At 40.7% G+C, this 24,585-nt stretch overlaps 1 protein-coding gene across 2 annotated transcripts in view; it reads right to left on the reverse strand.

Moving 5' to 3' along the window:
• LOC126347880 (U3 small nucleolar RNA-associated protein 25 homolog) overlaps window positions 1–24,585 on the reverse strand; it is a 60,972-nt gene that overhangs the window by 10,742 nt on the left and 25,645 nt on the right. Inside the window, exons 5-7 of one of the 2 annotated variants that reach the window (XR_007565171.1) lie at window positions 14,801–15,064; window positions 7,739–7,945; window positions 6,508–6,936 (exon numbers count right to left, since the gene is read on the reverse strand). Coding sequence is in view for 1 of the 2 variants with exons in the window: in XM_050002309.1 (XP_049858266.1) it covers window positions 7,739–7,945; window positions 14,801–15,064 (471 nt within the window). In the remaining variant the exon portion in view is untranslated. The remainder of the gene's footprint in view (window positions 1–6,507; window positions 6,937–7,738; window positions 7,946–14,800; window positions 15,065–24,585) is intronic. The other variant, XM_050002309.1, reaches the window with a different exon arrangement.

The following is a 24,585-nucleotide window of genomic DNA, read 5'->3' on the forward strand; positions in this document are numbered from 1 at the left end:
TAACAGACTGGGTAAGGATTCCAGGCGTTCGAGAAAGTGGTTGGTGTCTTTGATGAAGGATGGGAGACTGCATGTAATGGGTTGAAGGTGTTCATCTACGTAGGCAGAGATACGTTCTGTGGGGGCTTGGTAACCAGCTACAATGGGGCGGCCGGGATGTTTGGGTTTGCGAATTTTAGGAAGTAGGTAGAGGGTAGGAGTGCGAGGTGGCGGTGGGGTCAGAAGTTTGATGGAGTCGGGTGAAAGGTTTTGTAGGAGGCCTAAGGTTCTGAGGATTCCTTGAAGCTCTGCCTGGACATCAGGAATGGGATTACCTTGGCAAACTTTGTATGTAGAGTTGTCTGAAAGCTGACGCAGTCCCTCAGCCACATACTCCCGACGATCAAGTACCACGGTCGTGGAACCCTTGTCAGCCGGAAGAATGATGATGGATCGGTCAGCTTTCAGATCATGGATAGCCTGGGCTTCGGCTGTGGTGATGTTGGGAGTAGGATTAAGGTTTTTCAAGAAAGATTGAGAGGCAAGGCTGGAAGTGAGAAATTCCTGGAAGCTTTGGAGAGGGTGATTTTGAGGAAGAGGAGGTGGTTCGCATTGTGATGGAGGACGGAACTGTTCCAGGCAGGGTTCAATTTGGATAGTGTGTTGGGGAGTTGGATCATTAGGAGTGGGATCAGGATTATTTTTCTTCGTGGCAAAGTGATATTTCCAGCAGAGACTACGAGTGTAGGACAGTAAATCTTTGACAAGGGCAGTTTGGTTGAACCTGGGAGTGGGGCTCAAGGTGAGGCCCTTGGATAGGACAGAGGTTTCGGATTGGAGAGAGGTTTGGGGGAAAGGTTAACTACTGAATTGGGGTGTTGTGGTTCCAGATTGTGTTGACTAGAATTTTGATTTGTTGGGGGGAGTGGAGCTGGAAGTGGGAGATTGAGTATATGGAAGAGACTGGGTCTGTGTGCAATGAGAGGAGGTTGAGGTTTGTTGGAAAGGTTGTGGAAGGTGAGTAAGTTGCCTTTCCGGGGGTGGGAAACCAGGAGATTGGATAGTTTTTTGAGGTGGAGGGTGACATGCTGTTCTAATTTGCGGTTGGCCTGTAGGAGGATGCTATGAACAGCCGCTGTGGATGTGGGAGAGGAAAGATTGAGGACTTTGATTTGGGATAGGAGTTGACGGGTGTGTTCATTGGCTGACTCGATGTATAGGTGAAGGATTAGGCAGGTGAGGGCTATGGATTGTGCTGTTTGGAACTGGTATAAGGACTGATGGAAAGAAGGATTGCAGCCAGAGATGGGAACTTTAAGTGCGAGGCCTTTGGGAGTAATGCCAAATGTCAGACAAGCCTGAGTAAATAAAATATGGGAGCGTAATCTGGCTAGGGTGAAGGAACGTTTGCGGAGGGAATGTAAATAAAATTTAATGGGGTCGTTGTAGAGATGTTGTGAGGTTGACATGGTGTTAGAAGGTGGAAAGGGTAACATGAGGTTAAAGTGAAAATAAATAGATATACACATAGGGAGAGATAAAAGTGTGAAAAAAGTTGAAAAAGTGTTGGTTTGAGATGAGCTATGTTGATGCTGTGCTGAACTTAGGTTGGTGAACAACAATGGGTGCAAAGGTTAGGTAGTTGTGTTGTCTCCAAAACACCTTAAAGGGTGGGGAAATTCAGGAAAATTTTGAAAAAACTGTGTGTAAATGTATTCAAAGGTCTGGTTATGTACTGGCAGATTATGAAAATGAGGCTAACAAATGTTTGACGAAGAAATAATAACGTTTGAACCTGTGGGAAGCTGTAAAAAATGATCGGTTATGAGGGAAAAGCGGGAATGGAAATAAAACGAAAGTTGTTGGAAATAGCTGAGATGGTTGTTTAATGGGTGAAAGGAACTGAAGCTGTGTAACAGTATTCACGAGTTTACACGAAATGTTTGTAAACTTGGAACAGTAGATTTTATAGCAGCGGAAAATGTTGAAAGCGTTAAAGTTTTTAGGTTATGGTTTGGAAGTAAATGACGTATTATTGAGTATAATTAGGCAGGAAAAAATGTATGGTAATTATGGAAAAAGGGAAGATGAATACAAAGTGAAACTACTTGTACAAACAAAAAGAGAAAGTAAGATGATAGAAAAGATTTAGAAATGCAACAGAGACAATAACAAACGTAATTGTTGGGTTCAAATTAATGATGTAAATAAAATAGAAAGAAACTTCCACATGGGAAAAATATATTAAAAACAAAGATTCCAAGACTTACCAAGTGGGAAAGTGCCGGTAGACAGGCACAATAAAATAACACACAAACACACACACAAAATTTCCAGCTTTCGCAACCAACGGTTGCTTCTTCAGGAAAGAGGGAAGGAGAGGGAAAGACGAAAGGATGTGGGTTTTAAGGGAGAGGGTAAGGAGTCATTCCAATCCCGGGAGCGGAAAGACTTACCGTAGGGGGGAAAAAAGGACAGGTGTACACTCGCAAACACACACACACATATCCATCCGCACATACACAGACACAAGCAGACATTGGTAAAGGCAAAGAGTTCAGGCAGAGATGTCAGTCGAGGCGGAAGTACAGAGGCAAAAAAGTTGTTGAAAGGCAGGTGAGGTATGAGCGGTGGTAACTTGAAATTAGCGGAGGTTGAGGTCTGGCAGATAACGAGAAGAGAGGATATACTGAAGGGCAAGTTCCCATCTCCGGAGTTCTGACGGGTTGGTGTTAGTGGGAAGTATCCAGATAACTCGGACGGTGTAACACTGTGCCAAGATGTGCTGGCCGTGCACCAAGGCATGTTTAGCCACAGGGTGATCCTCATTACCAACAAACACTGCCTGTGTTCATTCATGCGAATGGACAGTTTGTTGCTAGTCATTCCCACATAGAAAGTGTCACAGTGTAGGCAGGTCAGTTGGTAAATCACGTGGGTGCTTTCATACGTGGTTCTGTCTTTGATCGTGTAAACCTTCCGGGTTAAAGGACTGGAGTAGGTGGTGGTGGGAAGATCCATCACAGCGGGACCCACCTCCTCTTCCTGAAAATCACCCTCTCCAACCCTTCCAGGAATTTCTTACTTCCAGCCTTGCCTCTCAATCTTTCTTGAAAAACCTTAATCCTACTCCCAACATCACCACAGCTGAAGCCTAGGCTATCCATGATCTGAAAGCTGACCGATCCATCATTATTCTTCCGGCTGATAAGGGTTCCACGACCGTGGTACTTTATCGTCGGGAGTATGTGGCTGAGGGACTGCGTCAGCTTTCAGACAACTCTACATACAAAGTTTGCCAAGGTAATCCCATTCCTGATGTCCAGGCAGAGCTTCAAGGAATCCTCAGAACCTTAGGCCTCCTACAAAACCTTTCACCTGACTCCATCAAACTCCTGAGCCCACCGCCACCTCGCACTCCTACCCTCTACCTACTTCCTAAAATTCGCAAACCCAAACATCCCGGCCGCCCCATTGTAGCTGGTTACCAAGCCCCCACAGAACGTATCTCTGCCTACGTAGATGAACACCTTCAACCCATTACATGCAGTCTCCCATCCTTCATCAAAGACACCAACCACTTTCTCGAACGCCTGGAATCCTTACCCAGTCTGTTACCCCCGGAAACCATCCTTGTAACCATTGATGCTACTTCCCTATACACAAATATCCCACATGTCCAGGGCCTCGCTGCAATGGAGCACTTCCTTTCACGCCGATCACCTGCCACCCTACCTAAAACCTCTTTCCTCATCACCTTAGCCAGCTTCATCCTGACCCACAACTTCTTCACTTTTGAAGGCCAGACATACCAACAATTAAAGGGAACAGCCATGGGTACCAGGATGACCCCCTCGTATGCCAACCTATTTATGGGTCGCTTTGAGGAAGCCTTCTTGGTTACTCAAGCCTGCCAACCCAAAGTTTGGTACAGATTTATTGATGACACCTTTATGATCTGGACTCACAGTGAAGAAAGACTCCAGAATTTCCTCTCCAATCTCAACTCCTTTGGTTCCATCAGATTCACCTGGTCCTACTCCAAATCCCATGCCACTTTCCTTGACGTTGACCTCCATCTGTCCAATGGCCAGCTTCACACATCCGTCCACATCAAACCCACCAATAAGCAACAGTACCTCCATTATGACAGCTGCCACTCATTCCATATCAAACGGTCCATTCCCTACAGCCTAGGCCTTCATGGCAAACGAATCTGCTCCAGTCCTGAATCCCTGAACCATTACACCAACAACCTGAAAACAGCTTTCGCATTCCGCAACTACCCCTCCGACCTGGTACAGAAGCAAATAACCAGAGCCACTTCCTCAACCCCTCAAACTCAGAACCTCTCACAGAAGAACCCCAAAAGTGTCCCACTTGTGACAGGATACTTCCCGGGACTGGATCTGACTCTGAATGTGGCTCTCCAGCAGGGATATGACTTCCTAAAATCGTGCCCCGAAATGAGATCCATCCTTCACGAAATCCTCCCCACTCCACCAAGAATGTCTTTCCACTGTCCACCTAACCTTTGTAACCTCTTGGTTCATCCCTATGAAATCCCCAAACCACCTTCCCTACCCTCTGGCTCCTACCCTTGTAACCGCCCCTGGTGCAAAATCTGTCCTATGCACCCCCCCACCACCACCACCTACTCCAGTCCTGTAACCCGGAAGGTGTACACGATCAAAGGCAGAGCCACGTGTGAAAGCACCCATGTGATTTACCAACTGACCTGCCTACACTGTCACGCTTTCTATGTGAGAATGACCAGCAACAAACAGTCCATTCGCATGAATGGACACAGGCAGACAGTGTTTGTTGGTAATGAGGATCACCCTGTGGCTAAACATGCCTTGGTGCACGGCCAGCACATCTTGGCACAGTGTTACACCGTCCGAGTTATCTGGATACTTCCCACTAACACCAACCTGTCAGAACTCCGGAAATGGGAACTTGCCCTTCAGTATATCCTCTCTTCTCAATATCCGCCAGGCCTCAACCTCTGCTAATTTCAAGTTACCGCCGCTCATACCTCACCTGTCTTTCAACAACTTCTTTGCCTCTGTACTTCTGCCTTGACTGACATCTCTGCCCGAACTCTTTGCCTTTACCAATGTTTGCTTGTGTCTGTGTACGTACGGATGGATGTGTGTGTGTGTGTGTGTGTGTGTGTGTGTGTGTGTGTGTGTGTGTGTGTGTGTGTGTGTGCGCGTGCGCGTGCGCGTATACCTGTCCTTTTTTCCCCCCGTACGGTAAGTCTTTCCGCTACCGGGATTGGAATGACTCCTTACCCTCTTCCTTAAAACCCACATGCTTTCGACTTTCCCTCTCCTTTCCTCTTTCCTCGAGAAGCAACCGTTGGTTGCGAAAGCTAGAAATTTTGTGTGTGTGTTTGTGTGTTATTTTATTGTGCCTGTCTACCAGCGCTTTCCCGCTTGGTAAGTCTTGGAATCTTTGTTTTTAATATATTTTTCCCATGTGGAAGTTTCTTTCTATTTTATTTACATAATAAAAGCGAAAGCTCGTAATTCTGTGTGTGTGTTTGTGTGTTTTGTTCATGTACCTGTCTGCCGGCGCTTTCCCGCTTGGTAAGTCTTGGAATCTTTGTTTTTAATATAATAAAATAGTCATTAAAACAGAAAGAAACTTCCACATGGAAAAAATATGTGAGAATGACCAGCAACAAACAGTCCATTCGCATGAATGGACACAGGCAGACAGTGTTTGTTGGTAATGAGGATCACCCTGTGGCTAAACATGCCTTGGTGCACGGCCAGCACATCTTGGCACAGTGTTACACCGTCCGAGTTATCTGGATACTTCCCACTAACACCAACCTGTCAGAACTCCGGAAATTGCCTTTAAATATGTCTGCTTGTGTCTGTGTATGTGCGGATGGATATGTGTGTGTGTGTGTGTGTGTGTGTGTGTGTGTGTGTGTGTGTGTGAGTGTACACCTGTCCTTTTTTTCCCTAAGGGAAGTCTTTCCGCTTCCGGGATTGGAATGACTCCTTACCCTCTCCCTTAAAACCCACATCCTTTCATTTTTCCCTCTCCTTCCTTCCTTCCTTCCTGACGAAGCAACTGCCAGTTGCGAAAGCTCGTAATTCTGTGTGTGTGTTTGTGTGTTTTGTTCATGTGCCTGTCTGCCGGCGCTTTCCCGCTTGGTAAGTCTTAGAATCTATATATAATAAAATAGTCATGTAGATATGTAGGTGTGTGTGTGTGTGTGTGTGTGTGTGTGTGTGTGTGTGTGTGTGTGTGTGTGTGTGTGAGAGAGAGAGAGAGAGAGAGAGAGAGAGAGAGAGAGAGAGAGAGAGAGAGAGATATCTATATTTGACGAAGGCCTTGCTGGCTGAAAACTTATTTGTGACAATCTTTTTTTTTTGTGCCTATCTGCAACTCAGCATCTCCATCATATGGTAAGTAACAACTTTCCTTTTCACAATATTGTTAGTTTATATTTGGTCGACATTTGATCCAACATACCTACAGCGAATTGATATTATTATAAAAACTAACTTTTATGGAGTTTTCTTTTCTGCAGCCCTCATCGGGTGTTACACTGGAGTGGACAGAACTAAGACTGCACATTTTTCTTAGTCTTCCCTTGGTGACATGTTAGAGTAATGTCGTCAACCATGCAAATTACACTTGAATGAAGCACAACTTGTCCTTTTTTCACAGAAAACGTCCCTTCTACTTCTGTTCAAAGTGCCAACAATACTTGTATTCCTCCTTTTCAGCTCTTTTGTTAGCTTGAGATAAGTGAGTTAAGTTGTCTGGTATGACATTTCTTTCCTTTCATATGTACAGTTCCATGAGGCATAGTGTGATACCTTCTCCCAGGCTAGTATCTGTAGGTCACATTTCAGCTTTTCCCAATAAAGAAAATAGCTTCAGTGTCTGTGAGCAGCCAATACTTCATTTTCAGCTTCAGAAAGGAGTCCACTGCAAAAGTGATACATTATAGCTACTAGCTAAGCTGCTAGTGACGACAGACAGACATGCAAGAACTGTTACAAGCAACACTGTATGACAGATTTAGTGGTTTTCATTAATCACTAGAGCATTAAAACTTGTCAGCTGTGGTTCTTAAAATGATCAATATTATTTCAACATTGTTGGCTAATATAAGCACCAAATAAACTAGGTAAAATGCATTTCTGTGGGAAGCAGTCAACAGACTGCCATCAAAAACCAATGGTAAACAGGTAATTACCTTACAAATTTGTAATTACAAAGCAAAACAATTGAGGCAAATTAAATCACATCTAAAACAAGTAAGTCATAAAACCATAGGAGCAGACTATTTTAAACACACAAGAAATTCGCACCTCAAAAGAAATAATTGGAGAAGGAGAAGAAGCAGCAGGAGGAGTAGGAGGAGGAGGATGACGACGACGACGACGATGACAACAACAACTTGCAAAGGCTAACTTTTCATTATGTTAGATCAATGCCAAGAATTTCATTCTGAACACACTATATCCTAACTATAATGTAATCTGTGGTATTTTTTCAGAAACAAACATAATTTGAAAATTTCTAAGAATTTGCTTCTCTTCATATAGTCATTAATAGTAATATTATGAATACAAATAAAGAAATACAAAAGAAACGTGCAATAGAAATTGTATATCAAAGTACTCTGAAAGTAGCATTTTCTACAATGTTCTGATCAAATGCAAAAAGAAAATAACAACATTTAAAAGAATGATGTAGTGAAATGTATGTAAAGCTCTCACTTTACCTTTGAATATTCACATAGCTGGACAAAATTGATGTCTTCTGCTTTGAAAAAATTTCTGACCTTTACAAAATCAAAATAAGATGGTATATATATTAGGGTGTGATTCATTATGCTGTCCTTGTACTGCGGCAATATTTTTTTCACAAAATGGCTAAATCTTTCATCAATTGCATCAAGTGGACTACTGGCATCAAATTTATTAAACACCTGTAATATAACACAATACAGATGAGAAAAAGTTCAATAAAAGCACATTTCAAAATACAGGTAGAGTGCAGTTTTTTAATTTTACACATATACTACATTATGAAAGAATATAAGCACATCTGAAGAAGGATGGGGAAAGACATGGTCACAGTTTTGCTGCAGGAGCTAACACACCATTCATTTGAACATATTTAGACCCCCAGACTCTGATGACATAGTTGCTGAACAGTTCAGAGAAAATTTGAGTCTTGTAAGCAATAAATACCCCACTCATACGATTATATTTGGTGGGGACTTCAACCTTCCCTCGATATGTTAGCAAAAATACTTGTTCAAAACCAGTGGTAGGCAGAAAACATCTTCCGAGATTGTCCTAAATGCTTTCTACGAAAATTATTTCGAGCAGTTAGTCCACGAACCTACGCGAATTGTAAATGGTTGTGAAAACACACTTGACCTCTTAGCCACAAACAATCCAGAGCTAATAAGGAGTATCATGACTGATACAGGGTCGTTGTAGCTAGGCTCAATACTGTTTCTTCCAAATCCACCAGAAACAAACGCAAAATAATTTTATTTAAAAAAGCAGATAAAGTGTCACTAGAAGCCTTCCTAAGAGACAATCTTCATTCCTCCCGAACTGACTATGAAAATGTAGACGAGATGTGGCTCAAATTCAAAGATATAGTAGCAACAGCAATTGAGAGATTCATACCTCATAAATTGGTAAGAGATCGAACTGATCCGCCATGGTACAGAAAACAGGTCCGAACGCTGTTGCAGAGGCAACGGAAAAAGCATGCGAAGTTCAGAAGAATGCGAAATCCCGAAGATTGGCTAAAACTTACAGACGTGCGAAATTTGGCACGGTCTTCAATGCGAGATGCCTTTAATAGGTTCCACAACGAAACATTGTCTCGAAATTTGGTAGAAAATCCAAAGAAATTCTGGTCATATGTAAAGTACACAAGTGGAAAGATGCAATCAATACCTTTGCTGCGCAGTGCCGATGGTACTGTTACCGACAACTGTGCTGCTAAAGCGGAGTTATCGAACACAGTTTTCCAAAATTCCTTCACCAAGGAAGGTGAATGGAATATTCCAGAATTTGAAACACGAACAGCTGCTAGCATGAGTTTCTTAGAAGTAGACACCTTAGGGGTTGCGAAGCAACTCAAATCGCTTGATATGGGCAGGTCTTCAGGTCCAGATTCTATACTGATTAGGTTCCTTTCAGATTACACTGATACAATAGCTCCCTACTTAGCAATCATAAACAACCGCTCGCTCACCGATAGATCTGTACCTACAGATTGGAAAATTGTGCAGGTCGCACCAGTGTTTAAGAAAGGTAGTAGGAGTAATCCATCGAACTATGGACCTATATCATTGACGTCGGTTTGCAGTAGGGTTTTGGAGCATATACTGTATTCAAACATTATGAATCACCTTGAAGGGAATGATCTATAGATACGTCATCAGCATGGTTTCAGAAAACATCGTTCTTGTGCAACGCAGCTAGCTCTTTATTTGCACGACAGGGGATCTCAAGCTGATTCCGTATTTCTAAATTTCCGGAAAGCTTTTGGCACCGTTCCTCATAAGTGACTTCTAATCAAGCTGTGGGACTATGGGGTATTGTCTCAGTTGTGCGACAGGATTCATGATTTCCTGTCAGAAAGGTCGCAGTTCGTAGTAATAGACGGCAAGTCATCGAGTGAAACTGAAGTGATATCAGGTGTTCCCAGGGAATCGTCCTGGGACCTCTACTGTTCCTGATCTATATAAATGACCTGGGTGACAATCTGAGCAGTTCTCTTAGGTTGTTCACAGATGATGCTGTAATTTACCATCTAGTAAGGTCATCCAAAGACCAGTATCATCAGTTGCAAAGTGATTTAGAATAGATTGCTGTATGGTGTGGCAGGTGGCAGTTGACGCTAAATGACGAAAAGTGTAAGGTGATCCATACGAGTTCCAAAAGAAATCTGTTGGAATTCGATTACTCGATAAATAGTACAATACTCAAGGCTGTCAATTCAACTAAGTACCTAGGTGTAAAAATTACAAACAACTTTAGTTGGAAAGACCACATAGATAATATTGTGGGGAAGGCGAGCCAAAGGTTGCATTTCATTGGCAGGACACTTATAAGATGCAACAAGTCCACTAAAGAGACAGCTTACACTAAACTCGTTTGTCCTCTGTTAGAATATTGCTGCGCGGTGTGGAATCCTTACCAGGTGGGATTGACGGAGGACATCGAAAGGGTGCAAAAAAGGGCAGCTCGTTTTGTATTATCACGTAATAGTGGAGAGAGTGTGGCAGATATGATATGTAAGTTGGGATGGAAGTCATTAAAGCAAAGACGTTTTTCATTGCGGCGAGATCTATTTACGAAATTTCAGTCACTAATTTTCTCTTCCGAATGTGAAAATATTTTGTTGAGCCCAACCTACATACGTAGGAATGATCATCAAAATAAAATAAGAGAAATCAGAGCTCAAACAGAAAGGTTTAGGTGTTTGTTTTTCCCACACGCTGTTCGGGAGTGGAATGGTAGGGAGATAGTATGATTGTGGTTCAATGAACCCTCTGCCAAGCACTTAGATGTGATTTGCAGAGTAATCATGTAGATGTAGATAAAAAAAATGACCGAGCAAATTTGCTAAGTATTTGTTGTTATTTAATGTCCTGCTTCCCATAATTTCATAATTTTCAAGAAACTGCATGTAATTGAAGACTGGAGGTCTGTTCGCAATTTATCAGTATGGGTACTAGTCATGGTGATCTGAAGTACTGAGGTTTAGAATAACTGAGAACTGGGCTGGAACATCTAAGGATAAAACTGTTCATCATGAATATCTAAAAGAATGAGGAATAGAGTAAGCGAAATAAAACAACATAAAGTGACACAGTGAATGGAGACTAAACTAACGGGAGTCCGAGAACACGTCTAAAAACTGTATGTTTCTAATTTAAGACAAGAGGTAATAAATGGGGAGAAAGATCTGAAATAAAATATCTATAAAAATGAAAAAGAAGAGGGACACATGTAATCTATACGAGACAAGATTGAATTTGCAAAATAGAATCAGAACCAATGAGAAAATGTAATAAAAAAAGATTTTAATTATCATGGTACTTAACAATGTACAGACCAAAGATAACAATCAAAATTTGTGTGTTATTACTTACGAACAAGTGCAGATTAAATGAAATGCAAGCATTCTGTACATAAAAGGATACACGAAACGATCAGGAGATGAGACTTCATAAACACCGAGATAAGTGAAGAAATGCTGCTTCATGCATGAAGTTTTCATACATTTATGCTTTACTACTAAAACACTCTTACACCCGAATCAACTAAGGAAATACCTGACTCCTGATGACACTTTTGACAGCTTTCAACTTCGAAGTGCAAACAAATGTAGACAAAAACAACAGCTAACTACAGAGTTAAGAAGAGACTCTGTAAAGATGTTTACAAACTTAATGGATCTTAAATGCGGATCTCAAAATAAGACTAATAGCTGTGGAAATGGAGTATTTGCATAGGAGTGTCAGAATATCAAGAATCGAAAGGAAAACTAATGATGAAGTAAGAGCTAGGATGAAGGCAAATGATACAGTGACAGATCGAATTGAAAGAAAACAATTAAAATGGATGGGGACATTTGATGAGAATGCCAGATCATCAGTGGTCAAAGAAGGTTTATGAATGGAAACCACCCTGCAGACGTACGCGCGGAAGACCACGATATTCTTGGACAGACCACATAAATGGAGTATTGGAACATCGCAGTATCAACAAGGAAGATGCGCTGGATAAAGAGGCTTGGTAGAGGATAACAGGAATACAACAAGATGTTGTTGTTAATTAATCTTTGTATTGATTAATACTATAACAATAAAAAAAATACAAACTCACACGGTAGACATGTAAAGCATACAGAAACTGTCTGGGATACTGTGTTTATACACATGTATATTATGCACATATTTTTGAATAAGTGTTTCATAATTTCACAGATGTGTTTACAAATACATGGAAATGAAATTTTTTCAATACTTCAATACAGACACAGTTCATTTTTTGTTTTTGTTTCTAACAGAAAATTGGCAAAATGAATACCTAGGCAATGCCAGGTTTGTCAGATAGTTTCTGATGAAGGTAGTGACTGTGCCTTTGGCCTAATTCTGTTATTGTGGGGGGCTATAGGTAGTTAAAACAGGAAAATTATTGGAAGTGCATCTGTTCAATTTATCAGATAATGTGGTTGTGATTTGGCAATATGGAGCTCTTTGCATTTTTTTTATTGAAGTTTTTCTTATCCAATAGCAATAGTGATCACTGTGTAGCTATAAATACACAGGCAGAAAAAAATTGCAACACTAAGAATGAGATGAGCGACATAAATGACAGTTGGTAGGTGTGTTTCTGCATGTTTAAGATGACGTCTATTCAAATTTCGCACCTGTCACATAAGAGTGGCACTAGTAGAGATACTATGAGGATGCAAATCAGGTTTGCTTTAAACACACACTGTAACAGTCACGAACATTGGTTAGCTTTGAGACTGGTTGTGGTGAGTTGATGTTAGTCAAGAATATCTTTAAGTTGACAAAAACGCCATTATCAACACTTCACTGAACTTGAATAAGATTGTGTAATAGGGCTACATCTGCAATTCTGCTGACTGGCTTGGCAGGAAAGTAGCCACTGTACAGGAATGCAGGCAACTGTGGCCATGGGAATGTATGGTCATAAGAAGACTGGGCTCTGGACAGCCACATCGCACTACTGAGAGGAGAGACCATCGAGTTCGGTGTGTAGTTCTGGCACATTGTACTGCATCTCTAGCAGTAATTTGAGCAACAGCTGGCACCGCTGTGAACAACAAACTGTTACAAATTAGGTACTTAGAGTATAGCTCCTAGCCAGACGCCCGTAACGTGCATTCCTCTGTCCTCAAACCACTGCCATTAGCGACTTCACTGGTGGCAAGCAAAAGCTCATTTGAGGGCAGGGAGGAAGTCTGTTATATTTTCTGATGAAAGCTGGTCCTGCATCAGTGTCAGTGATGCCACTGTGTTGGTTAGGAGGAGGCCACTTGAGTGTCTGCAATGGACTTGTCTGCATGATAGACACAATATACCTACACCTAGAGTTTCGGTCTGGGCTGCGATTTCATATGACAGCGGGAGCATTCTCATGGTCATCTCATGCACCTTACTGCAAATTTGTACGTCATCCGGTAATTCAATATATTGTGCTGCCATTCATTAAAGACATTCCAGGGGGTGTTTTTCATAGGATAACACTCACTCATTGCTGTTGTAACCCAAAATGCTCTACAGAACGTTGACATATTGCATTGGTCTGCTCCATCATCAGATCTGTCTCCTGTAAAGCACATATGGTATATCATTGAATGACAACTCCAACATCATCCACAAATGATTTAACCATCCTTGAACCGACTGAACACATGGAACAGGATTGGAACTCCAGCCCATAAACTGACAGCCTGCACCTGTCCAACACAATACATGCACATTTGCATGTTTGCATTCAGCATTATGGCAGTTACACCAGTTATTAATGTACCAGCATTTCAAATTTGCAATGGCTTATCTTGCAATTACATTAACCTGTAATCTTGCAATGTTAATTAGTTAATATGTTAACAATGTAGGAAAAACAGATTGCTGTTTACCTTAAAAGCCAAGTTAAGTTGCAGACAGGCACAGCTTTCGGACAAGCACACCTAGACAGATCTGTTCTCAAAATTTCATTACTCTAATTATTTTTGGGTTTTGCATTTTTTTCCTTCAGTGTATGTTGCTTAGTTTCTTCCTCCCTTGCAACTGTTAGGAAAAGCATTGGGAAACTCTCATAAAGCAATGATGCTTCAGTACGTGATGTCTGTCTTCTACATTTACTGCAATTTTAATCACAGGAACAGATGATAGTGTGAACTTGGTATGCTTCAAAACCTGAATGATTTCAAAACCTTGAAATTTACTTACTTTATGGCACACTTTGACAAATCCTGATATGTCTAACTCCAGACTGTTCAATCATCATAACATCTTTGATGGCCTTATAACAAAACTCAATTTCAAAGAGAGCCACCCTCTCTTAGAAGAACATGAAACAAAAATGAAGACAAAGGAAGTAACGAGAGAGCAACAAGTAACTCACCACTCTATGTCAATAGGAATAGTTCCTGTAAACAGTGAATACAGCAGAAGAATGAGAAAGATAGACAAGCTGTACAGGGAAATCTTTCTTTTCTTCCCTTTTTCCTCCTCCAAGTCAGTTTTCTTATATTTGATATCAAAATTTGATCCATTATAGTTCCTTGGTTGTATTTTGGTCTTTTGTCCTGTATTTTATGGAGCTCATGAAAATGTACCTCAACAATCTTTTGCAACCTTTTCCTTTTTCATTTAAGCCAGGGGTGTACACTTGTTAAGACTGCTGTCTGCAAACCTCTTACTGTGACTATGTATGGGCTGCAAGTTCAAAAATATTGTGCTGTGAGACAAATTATTATTCCAAATTGGGTTCCCCCAGCACCACTGCCAGCTAGACTGGGGTCAATGGAACTAAGCTCTACAACCACCCACTCTCTCCATTTTGGGAGAGAACGAAAGATGAGCAAATACAATCAAAAAAATTACACGAACGAATGGTGAGTGGCAGGCTACTATCAATGGCGGACCACATGTGGCCTGTGCATTTCTGATTTATGACACACAGTAAAACCACTGTATAAGCATTTATGTGAACACTTAGTAAACTAGATTATGTTAACATTTAGTAATCTAGGACTTAATACTTGCCTGAGGAACTTGCACAACCACACCAGACACTGCACCTGTAGTAGCCGGATTTTCAACAAATACACGACCACCATAGTTCCGACAATGATGATTAAGAAGAGAAGTTATCTCTGGTAAATTGACTGATGAAAAAATTATTGACTGTCGATAGAATTTGGTCCACCCATTAATTGCCCACATATGTACCCGTGAGAAATCAGTTCCATGAGTTGTTCGTGGTTGCAGATGTAAGTGCTCCATTACATGCAACAGATGGTCCCAATTCTGAAATAAGTAATGCAAATGTGAAAAGCTCAGTAATGTACTTAGTTCATGTTTATATTACAAAGTACAAATAGATTAAATCAATGTCTTATACATCAAATAAATTTACATGTTTCTCAGTACTGGGAGAGAAGGGGATGGGGGAAGGGGTAGTGGTAAAGTGAGGAGGAAAGCCAAGTGAGAAAAGAGGAGAGAGGAACAAGGGAAGAGAAAAGAGGAGGGTTAAAAAAAGGGAGCAGCAAAAAAAGGAGGAAGCAAAAGGAGTGAGGAGCAATGTGGGGTGAAAAAAGAGGAAGAGAGAGAGGGCTTGGGTGAGAGAGGGTTGGTGGAGGAAGAAGACGGAGATATACGAGGGGTAGTGAAGAGAGCTGTAGGAGGGGTATGGAGGAAGGTGGTGGAAGAGGGGAGGGAAATGGAAGATGGGAATATAAAATGGGGTAGTTACAAAAAACCAAGGGATAAGGGAGTTTCAGGAGAGTAACAAGCCAAAATTGTGCTTTGAAAATTAGTAGTATTTAAACACTGTTGCAATCAAGACTAGACATTAATATGGTGTTACTGGATCATTTTATTACATTTAACTGTACAAACTGGGTTAGTTTTAATTTTGTAAAGATTTACTCTCACTGTTAATTTTGCACGCTAAGAATGGTTGAAATGTTCACTGAGAGATAAAGGAATGCAAACTATAATCACAGCAAACTAAATAGCAGAACAAGTTGCAAATTTAGAATATTGCAATGAGCAAGAATTAGCATTTAACTAAATGATGAAATCTCTAATCCTTGTAGATAGAATTCACTGTACTTGAACCATCGTGGCATACAAAATGAGTAGCATAAATCGTGTTTGCAAACACTATGACTATTATGTGACAACAATAGTATGTCACAACATACAGTTTACTGATTTAATTCGCCACTATGGTGTTTGTTAGACTGTTTCAGTGAGTATACACAGTTTACTGAAACAAAGATAAAAAATTTACATCTGTGGCTGGGTACATGCAAGCAGATGCAGTGCTATGGGAAAAACAAGTGTCACAACCCTGTGTGTCATACAAAAATGCTAAGGAAGCAGTTTTGGCTTAGTACTGGTCACCTGGTTGCAGATCAGGCTGAGGAAAGACGTACTGAATCCAGACACATTCAATTTCCTGGATGATAGCTTATTCAAATATTCTGAGAAATTGTTACTGTTATTTAGCACGCAATATACAAATGTGAGAATGTGTTTGTACATGATATATAATATTAATGGTTATCTTCCCAACCACTCCTCCAATCCTTAAGATGGACAGTATTACAACTGTGAGAAATATTTGAACACAATAAAACACACTGGTGTCCAAAATTAAAGTAACAAACTGCTATTTCCCTGTCCAGTGTCTAATTCTGAAATAATCATGCAAACCGTCAACATATGTTCATACAATCGCATTCTGCACAGAAGATGGCATTCCGGTCAATGGAGAATCACGCCAACGATGTTGACATTGCCCCTATCAAACAGGGTAGTGTCTGCCACATCAACTCACATCCACAATCACTGTGTATACATTTATAGATGGTGCAGTATGGCACAGAGAAGATGCCTACCAGACTCTACGATGGTGGGCCACAGGAAAAATAGAAGCAGGACAGTTGCAAACTCATGTGGTCTGATGGTTTAATGTGAATCGTTCTACTGTTTCTTGAATGTGGTGACTGTTTGTAGAGATCAAAACTATATCCCAAAGACTAGGGCAGGGCCGACCACGTGTGACATCAGAAACAGCGGACAATTAGTTTGCTGTAAAGGCACAATGGTACCTCCTTCACTGCACGGCAACTGGCATCCAACATTGCAGCAGCATCCACTGGATGTGCTGTAACGAGGCATACGGCGTACAAATGCTTCAGCAGAGTGGCCTTCATTGTTGAAAACTTACCATACGCATAGCTCTGCGATGTCTTCACACAAAAGGGAACATATAGAGTGAAATCATCAATATGCCACCTGGACGGTCATAGAGACGAGTCCCATTTTGGTCTGGAGAGGTATTAATGGCGGACTCACATCTGGAGGGCACATGGAACATAATTTTGGAACTCAAACATTTTTGAAAGAAACCAATATTGAGGAGGATGCCTAACGGTGTGAGCAGGGATTACATTGACCATTCGAACACCTCTTCATGAAAATGTACAGGTGAATCAGGGAGTTTTAACTGATGTCACATCTTGGGACCTCAAGTGCGGTTGTTGGGGGATGCTGTGGGCCCAGATTTTGTACTAATGGATGACGATACTTGGACTCCTAGAGCATGAGTGGCTAATGTTTTCTTGGAAATGTACGATATGGCACACATGGCGTGGCCTGCCCACTCTTCTGATCTGGATCCCATGGAACTGCCTGGGATGCCCTCAAGTCAGCATTTACCATCCACTCTCCTAGACTTGTGAGTAGCTCTGCAGGAAGAATAGGCATTATTGCCTCAACACAACATTGATGACATTATTCACAGCATGGCCCATCATACCAGAGGTGGACACAGCCCATACTGATCACATTAACCAGTTGTCAGAGTGTGTGCGCAAATCCATAAAGTTGGAAAAAATTAAGAACATTTTTGTCTATCATTATGCATATTGCAGTTGTTTACATTCAGTATTATTTACATCATTTCTACTTCACTATAATCTGTTATAGTGTTGAGGCAAAATAAATGCAGCTTTGAAAATTTCCATTTGTTGATTTAATTTTGGACACCAGAGTATTATTTCCCAGTGCAGGAGACCAATATTTTGTGTATCCTGAAAAGTAAACTGCCAGCAGAGTTTGAGGAGTTTATAAAGATATCACATGGAAGAAAGAGAAGAGTCATGCACGTGAGTGACCAGTGTACACAAAACTAATATGTCAAGAGCAACAACAATTTCTCACTAAGACACAACAGCAGTGAGAATCTTAACAGAGGAAGAGTGCCACTGATCGAGGATGGTTTATTCAAATCAACACTGATATCAGGTGAGATAACTGGAATTTGAATGTGTTTAGACGGAGAGTGAAGCTAAGAAGTTTCCACAGGCACTGGAGAACAAATACAACCAAGTGCAAGCATTACCCAGCTTGTGCCAAGATGGAGAAGAACAGGAATTGTGCTGCCTATTTAATGAGGCAGGACCATGAGTAGCATTACAAAAGTGAGTTTTTAGTAAGACTTAGCCATCCCAAACAAAAGACAATCAACTATCAGTATTGAGACAAAGGTAAGAGACTTTTTTCCTTTTTTGGTCTGACAGTAAAATAAGAGAACTGGAAGCAACAGGAGTGAAAACAACAGGTGTGAGATTTCAAGATGGGTGGGAGTTACTGTTGATGTTGCTATTGAGTGTGTATTTTTTGTAGTGTCAAGACTAGCCATGGAATGCAAATAGAGACTGATTTATAGTAGGGAATGGTACAATGATAGTATCTACAAAAGGTTTTATAATAAGAGTTGTCGGCGAAGCAAACTAACATGAAGTTGTTAGGAGCATCAGTAGGGAAGAGTGGATACCAATACATCAACATTGTAATGTATTTTTGCCTTACTGTGATCTCTGGTTTCTGAGATGTGGAGCACAAGTTGTGGCTCATTGCTGTCGTGATTAGTAGTCACACTTATTTGGGGTCAGAATTTGAAATGGGAATCGCTACTCTTACGGCAGCAGGAAAAGAAGTATGTGGTGTATTCTTTTGTGGAAGGAACCAGTTTCAGTATAATAAATTATACTGAATGACTCAGTATTTAAATGTTTGGTATCTGCTCTCCCTGAACTGATATTTGCAAGTGGTGACTGTGACTGGACAATCTCCAGTGAAGTATGTGGACGAGGGTAGAAGAAGAAGAAGATGAAGAAGAAGAAGAAGAAGAAGAAGAAGAAGAAGAAGAAGGTGGTGGTGGTGGTGGTGGTATGTATAGGACACTCTACAATGCAATCATCAGCCCTCAAATCAACTGGTTACAGACAAATGTGGTTTTGTTGCATGAAAAGTGTATAGCAGATGGTAAAATGCAATCTTTAAAAAAACATGCCACAAAGGATTTATCCAAAGGGGACAGAAATCGGTAGATATGACACACATGTACAAATATACAAATGATTACAATTTTGGAGAAATTATATAATTGATTTAAGAGAAAGAGCATCACAAATTGAGAATGTCAATAATGCAATGGTCCACTTCTGACCATAAAGCAAGCAGTCATTCAGATTGGAATTGATAGGGTTTTTGCACATCCTCCTGAGTGTTATTGCACCGAATTCTGTCCGATTGGCATCTTAGATTGTCAAAATCCCAAGATAACTGTTGGGGCCTGCCCATAATGCTCCAAATGTTCTCAATTGGGGAGCGATCCAGTGACCTTGCTGGGGGTTTAGCAAACAAAGAAAGCAGAAAAACTTTCACCATGTGCAGATGGACATTATTTTGCTGAAATGTAAGCCCAAGATGGTTTGCCACGTAGGGGAACAAAACAGAGTGTACCGTGCTGTAAGAGTGCCGAGGATAACAACCAAAGGGGACCTGCTATGTAAAGAAATAGCACTCCAGACCAACACTCCTGGTTGTCAGGTGACAGACAGATTGGTATCCTCCCACTGTCGGGGGTGTCTCAAGACAAGTCTTCTGCCTGGAATCTCATTAACTGGAATAGAATTGTCTTCAGAGATATGTCCAGCTTCAAAATGTGTCCCAATGACCAGTGAAAATGTGTCTAAGAGGCCCCAAACAGTGGTGAGGAACCAACTTGACTCGCACCCCACTGCCCAACCACCAACAGTAACGGCCTGGGGTGCCATTTCTAAACACGGCAGGACCACTCTGGTTGTCGTTGGTGGCACTCTTACAGCAGGGCAGTACATCGATGATCCCGATTTTGTTGCCCTTCATGGCAAGCCATCCTCGGCTTTGGTTTTACATTTATCCAAGATAACATTTGCTTGCACATGGCAAGAATTCTACTGTTTGTCTTCATGCTTGCCAAACTCTATCTTGGCCAGCAAGGTCACTGGATATGCATATGCTTTTGCTCTCAGTTATGTTTAATTGTCATCTATATTGGTGTAAATATGACTGTATTTAATTTCTTTAAAATAACATGTAAATATTTGTTGTGTTATTGTGGGAGCACTTCATTTTTCAATAGTTGGTACAAAGATTTTATATATGAAATCTATCACAGTACTCTAATGAAACAGTACTGAGAACTACAAGAGTCGAGTAAAAACTGCTTTATAGTTGCGTGATGTTTCACATTACAGTCATATTTATTAATGAGTGTAGCGATACTTTTACCTTCTAGATTCCATAATGCTTTGCCATAGAACTGGTAGGAACTTGTCTACGAATTGCCCATTTCTCAGGTCTTTTTGCTCATTTAAAACTCTGTCTGACTGATCATTTAGATGGATGCAAATATCAATTTCTTCCATTACATCCACTTTTCCTTTCTGTAACTTATGTAATGTTTGAAGTGATCCATCTATATTAGGTATTTTGTGGTCGGTGTCTTTTAAGTGCGCAGTAAATGTGGATGGGTTATTGTCACTTATTGTCATGTATCCTTTAAATTGTGTACTAATTTTTCTTCCTGCTTGTCCAATATAAAATTTTGGGCATTCTTCACTGTTAACTTTGTAGATTCCTGATTACAAAAACAGTTCTGATTGACATGGTATGTGCCTCAAAAATCATTGTAGATTGTTAGTGGTTCTGTAACTGATGTATAATTTTGTACTCTTGAGAGATCGAGTAATTTTGTGGGAAATAATACCTAGATATGGCCAAACAAGAACTTTATTCTTCTGTGGTTCATTTTTGTCTCTAGTTAAAGTTATTTCATGTATTGGATTGGCATGTGTTTGATTAGAAGAGGCTTCATCGTAAGTCTCCATTTGGCTCGCTGATCGAATTGTGCAATATCTAGAACTGTGGGGCATTTGGATGTGGTAATCACCCAATGTTCAACTCAATGGGAAGGTAAGTACAAACAAACTTCTCATCAAGGTTCCAGTTGACGTCCACATTAAAAATGCCATAACCCTTTCACAGCTGCAACTGCTACCTGAGAAGATGTAATGGACTCCTTGCAACATTCTGTGTCATCCCGCACAATAAGTCTTTGAGACGAGCTGCAGTCAGACTAGTGAACTGCCGTCCAATGTGTATACTTCCATTAAAGCAATACAGATACAAATGGCTGTGTTTGGAGTTGTGTCATAACTTTGAACAATGGACTCCCTATTAATGATGTCATACTGAATTCAGCAATGAATCGTGGTTCTACACTGGATGACCATCTTTGGTGAGAGGGGAAATGTCTCATTTCGCCAATGTTTCGGAGAGTCACAGCAATGTTACTACTGGCATCATGGTGTGGACAGCAATCAGGTAAGACTTTAGGTCATGGCCTGTAGTGATTTAGGGAATTCTGACAGTACAACTGTACGTCAGGGACATCAGGCATCCTCATGTGTTACCTGCAACAGTATTGTGGTACTCAGACCTGTTCCTGATAGAACATGTGTGGGTCCAGCTTGGATGTCAATTCTGTCCCAGTGCCGGTTTCTAGGGCATCAAGGACCATTACAGCAGTTGTGGGCCAACTTGGCTCAGGAAAGGATACAACAGCTTTTAACACCCTTTCCAACTGAATCACTGCATGCATCTGAAAGAGGGGTGCAACATCATACCGATAAGTGGGCTCGTACTACCAAATCCTTTGTGAATTTTAATGGATATTGTAATGACTGAAATAACAATCACACACCCTACCAACCTGTGAAGTCCCATTTCATTTCCTCTTCCCAACCTAGGTGCTTCAATTTTTTTTTATATTTTATTTTTATTTTTTTAAAGGTAGTGTATTTTTAAGTGTTGGAGCTGTGATAAACGAAGGAACTCAATGAATGTGGAACTCAGAAATGATCAAATTTGTTTATTAAACACATCAAGCTTGTATACAACTGAAGAATGTTTGTAGTAATGCAGAGTTCACACAAGATAACAGAGTTCAGTTTATAAAATGCTATGAGGTAGTTGATATTATTACATAGTATGGAAGGTTGGACATTGAAAGCTTTGACTATGCAAAGATGAGCAGCATTTGAGACATGGATTTACTGGATACTCCTCAAAATCCCACAGCCAGCATGAGAAAGAAAAGAAATTTTGCAACAATTGAGCAATAATTGGCAGTTACTATGATAGCATCTTTGGGATAGGAGCCAGAAGAGGATTTCATGGTTGCAGAATGAAGGGAAATGAATGTGAGTGTGAACTGCCAAAAACCTTCTACACTAAATAATGGATTGGAATGAGTAATGCGGTCACAAACATGCAATAATGAATAATGCACACACAGAAATTACTTTTTGTTTTAATTGCTGTCTTTGAGAATCGGGTTTGACCTGCCTCATAGCTCTATGACACAAGTTGATAACAAAATGGTGTGGTGTGCTGCACTGCAGTTCATTATCCTGGTTTGGTCAGCTGCAGAATTAACTCAGATATTTGACTGGCAGAGGACTGGAGCTGCAGGCTATGAAAAACCATTCCCAACATTATAAATACAGTCAAAATAAAAATAAAATGAGAGAAATGTGTGACTATTCATGCTTCACTCTAACCAAATTATATATCATATCATTTTATGTTGAACAATTATTAACTGAATAATTGATTGCCATTATAAATGCAAAGCGTTTATAATTATTTGGAAAATTGTTTCTTGTTTTCAGGAATGTGGGTGATCATGAGGCTGACTATGCCATTACGAATATGCTTATTTACAGGGGAGCAATACTAACTCAATTACAATGAATTTTTGGCCATCCCCTTCTCAAAGTATGAAGCAATAGAGTAATTCTTCCAAAAATAATCAAATGACCACAATTCTGTGTTTGCGTACCCAAAATATGTGTAAAAACCATTAAGATGAGCTGCTGAGAAAGTGAAAAGAAGATAGGTTAAGAATGAAAAACAGAATGGACATGAGGGATGGTTGGTTTGGGGGTGATTAAGCGACACAAAGTCATAAGCCCCTCATTTATGGTACATTCCATCCGGAGTTATATGCATCGTCCAGAAATTTGAATGAACTGTGATAATATGTAGGAGTGGTAAATATTGAGATACTAAAAGCAATACTGATGACAATGAATGGGAGGTAAAAATATATGGGCCAGTCCATATCCAGGGAAGATAGCAATGGAATAAAAAATTCCTTCCACTTGGGCAGAGAGGAGATCTGTACTAGAAGAAGTGAAATGGCTTTAGATAGAATAAATATCAATAGGACTGATAGTAGTAAAATAAGCTAAGAGAAATAGTCAGGTCAATATGTGGGTGGCTGCAGTCGAGTGTCCGCCAGAATGCATGATCTGGCACGTGGTGTGTCTCCTACAACCATCTCATCCCCAACCTGTTAGTCAAAGTGTTAAAGATGGGAATAGAACCCACTCTCTCAGAAGATACATAAAAATATTTTCCAGTGTTCTTTCATCATTAGCTAATTTCCAGGCAAAGCAAATGTCAATATCTTGCTTTCACTGGACAGCTATATGAAGGAGCACTATTTAAAAAAATGAAGTAGTTTGCTGCAAATAATGGGTTGAGAACATCAAAAGTATTGAAAACAGAGTAAAATGGGGATGACCAAGATAGCTGGCAGGAGGTGTAAAGGCATACATATCCTGACCTATTCATGGTTTTATTGTCATCAGTGCAAATAACAGTAGCACCTTGATACTCTTCCCTAAGATGGGACAGCAAGAACCACAAGAGGGAAGGGCACCTAACCCCCAACAGCTAATTTATTTGCATGACTACAAGAGGTTGACATTAAGGATATGGAAAGAGGAAATACTTAAGTTCTGGGATTTTATGTTTCTCTTAGTTAGGGCAGCACACCTCAGGTATTGGGGAGGGTGATCACCTCCGTAACTGACACAGAAAGGTTGTCGGTCACATGATGAGTTTTTATGAAGAGATCGACCACAGTCTCCAAACACTGCGTTGTTCATACAACGGGAAGAGATATGTGCAAAACATTGGCATTTGAGGCACTACATCAGGGTGGGTGGGGGGTTAATATGGCTACACATAAGAATAGTAGCCCATGGCTGATTTTCTCGGGAAGTGAATCCCCCTCAAAAAGTAAGACGAACACTTCAGTGCCAAATGATTATGCACTTTGCTTGAATTTGTAATCCTCCCACGAAGCGGCTGAGGGAAAAATCCTGGGGTTGCAATGATTTGCACTGAAGAACCAGGTCTGTCTGAAGATACTGTCAGAGTGTCATGGCCACCATTAGACAACTTTGGTCTTTTCACTGTGCCATGCATTTCCATCATGCCACCTGCTCTGAATGAGGGCTCTTCTTATGTGGCCATATAGCCAGAGTAAATGCAATATGGCTTGATAGACACCACCTGGAGTCCCAGTGCGTTTAAACAAACAGACACTACTACTCTGCGTGTATGTGCGGGTAACA

Source organism: Schistocerca gregaria, chromosome 1 (assembly GCF_023897955.1).
Source record: "Schistocerca gregaria isolate iqSchGreg1 chromosome 1, iqSchGreg1.2, whole genome shotgun sequence".
Lineage (NCBI taxonomy): Eukaryota > Metazoa > Arthropoda > Insecta > Orthoptera > Acrididae > Schistocerca > Schistocerca gregaria.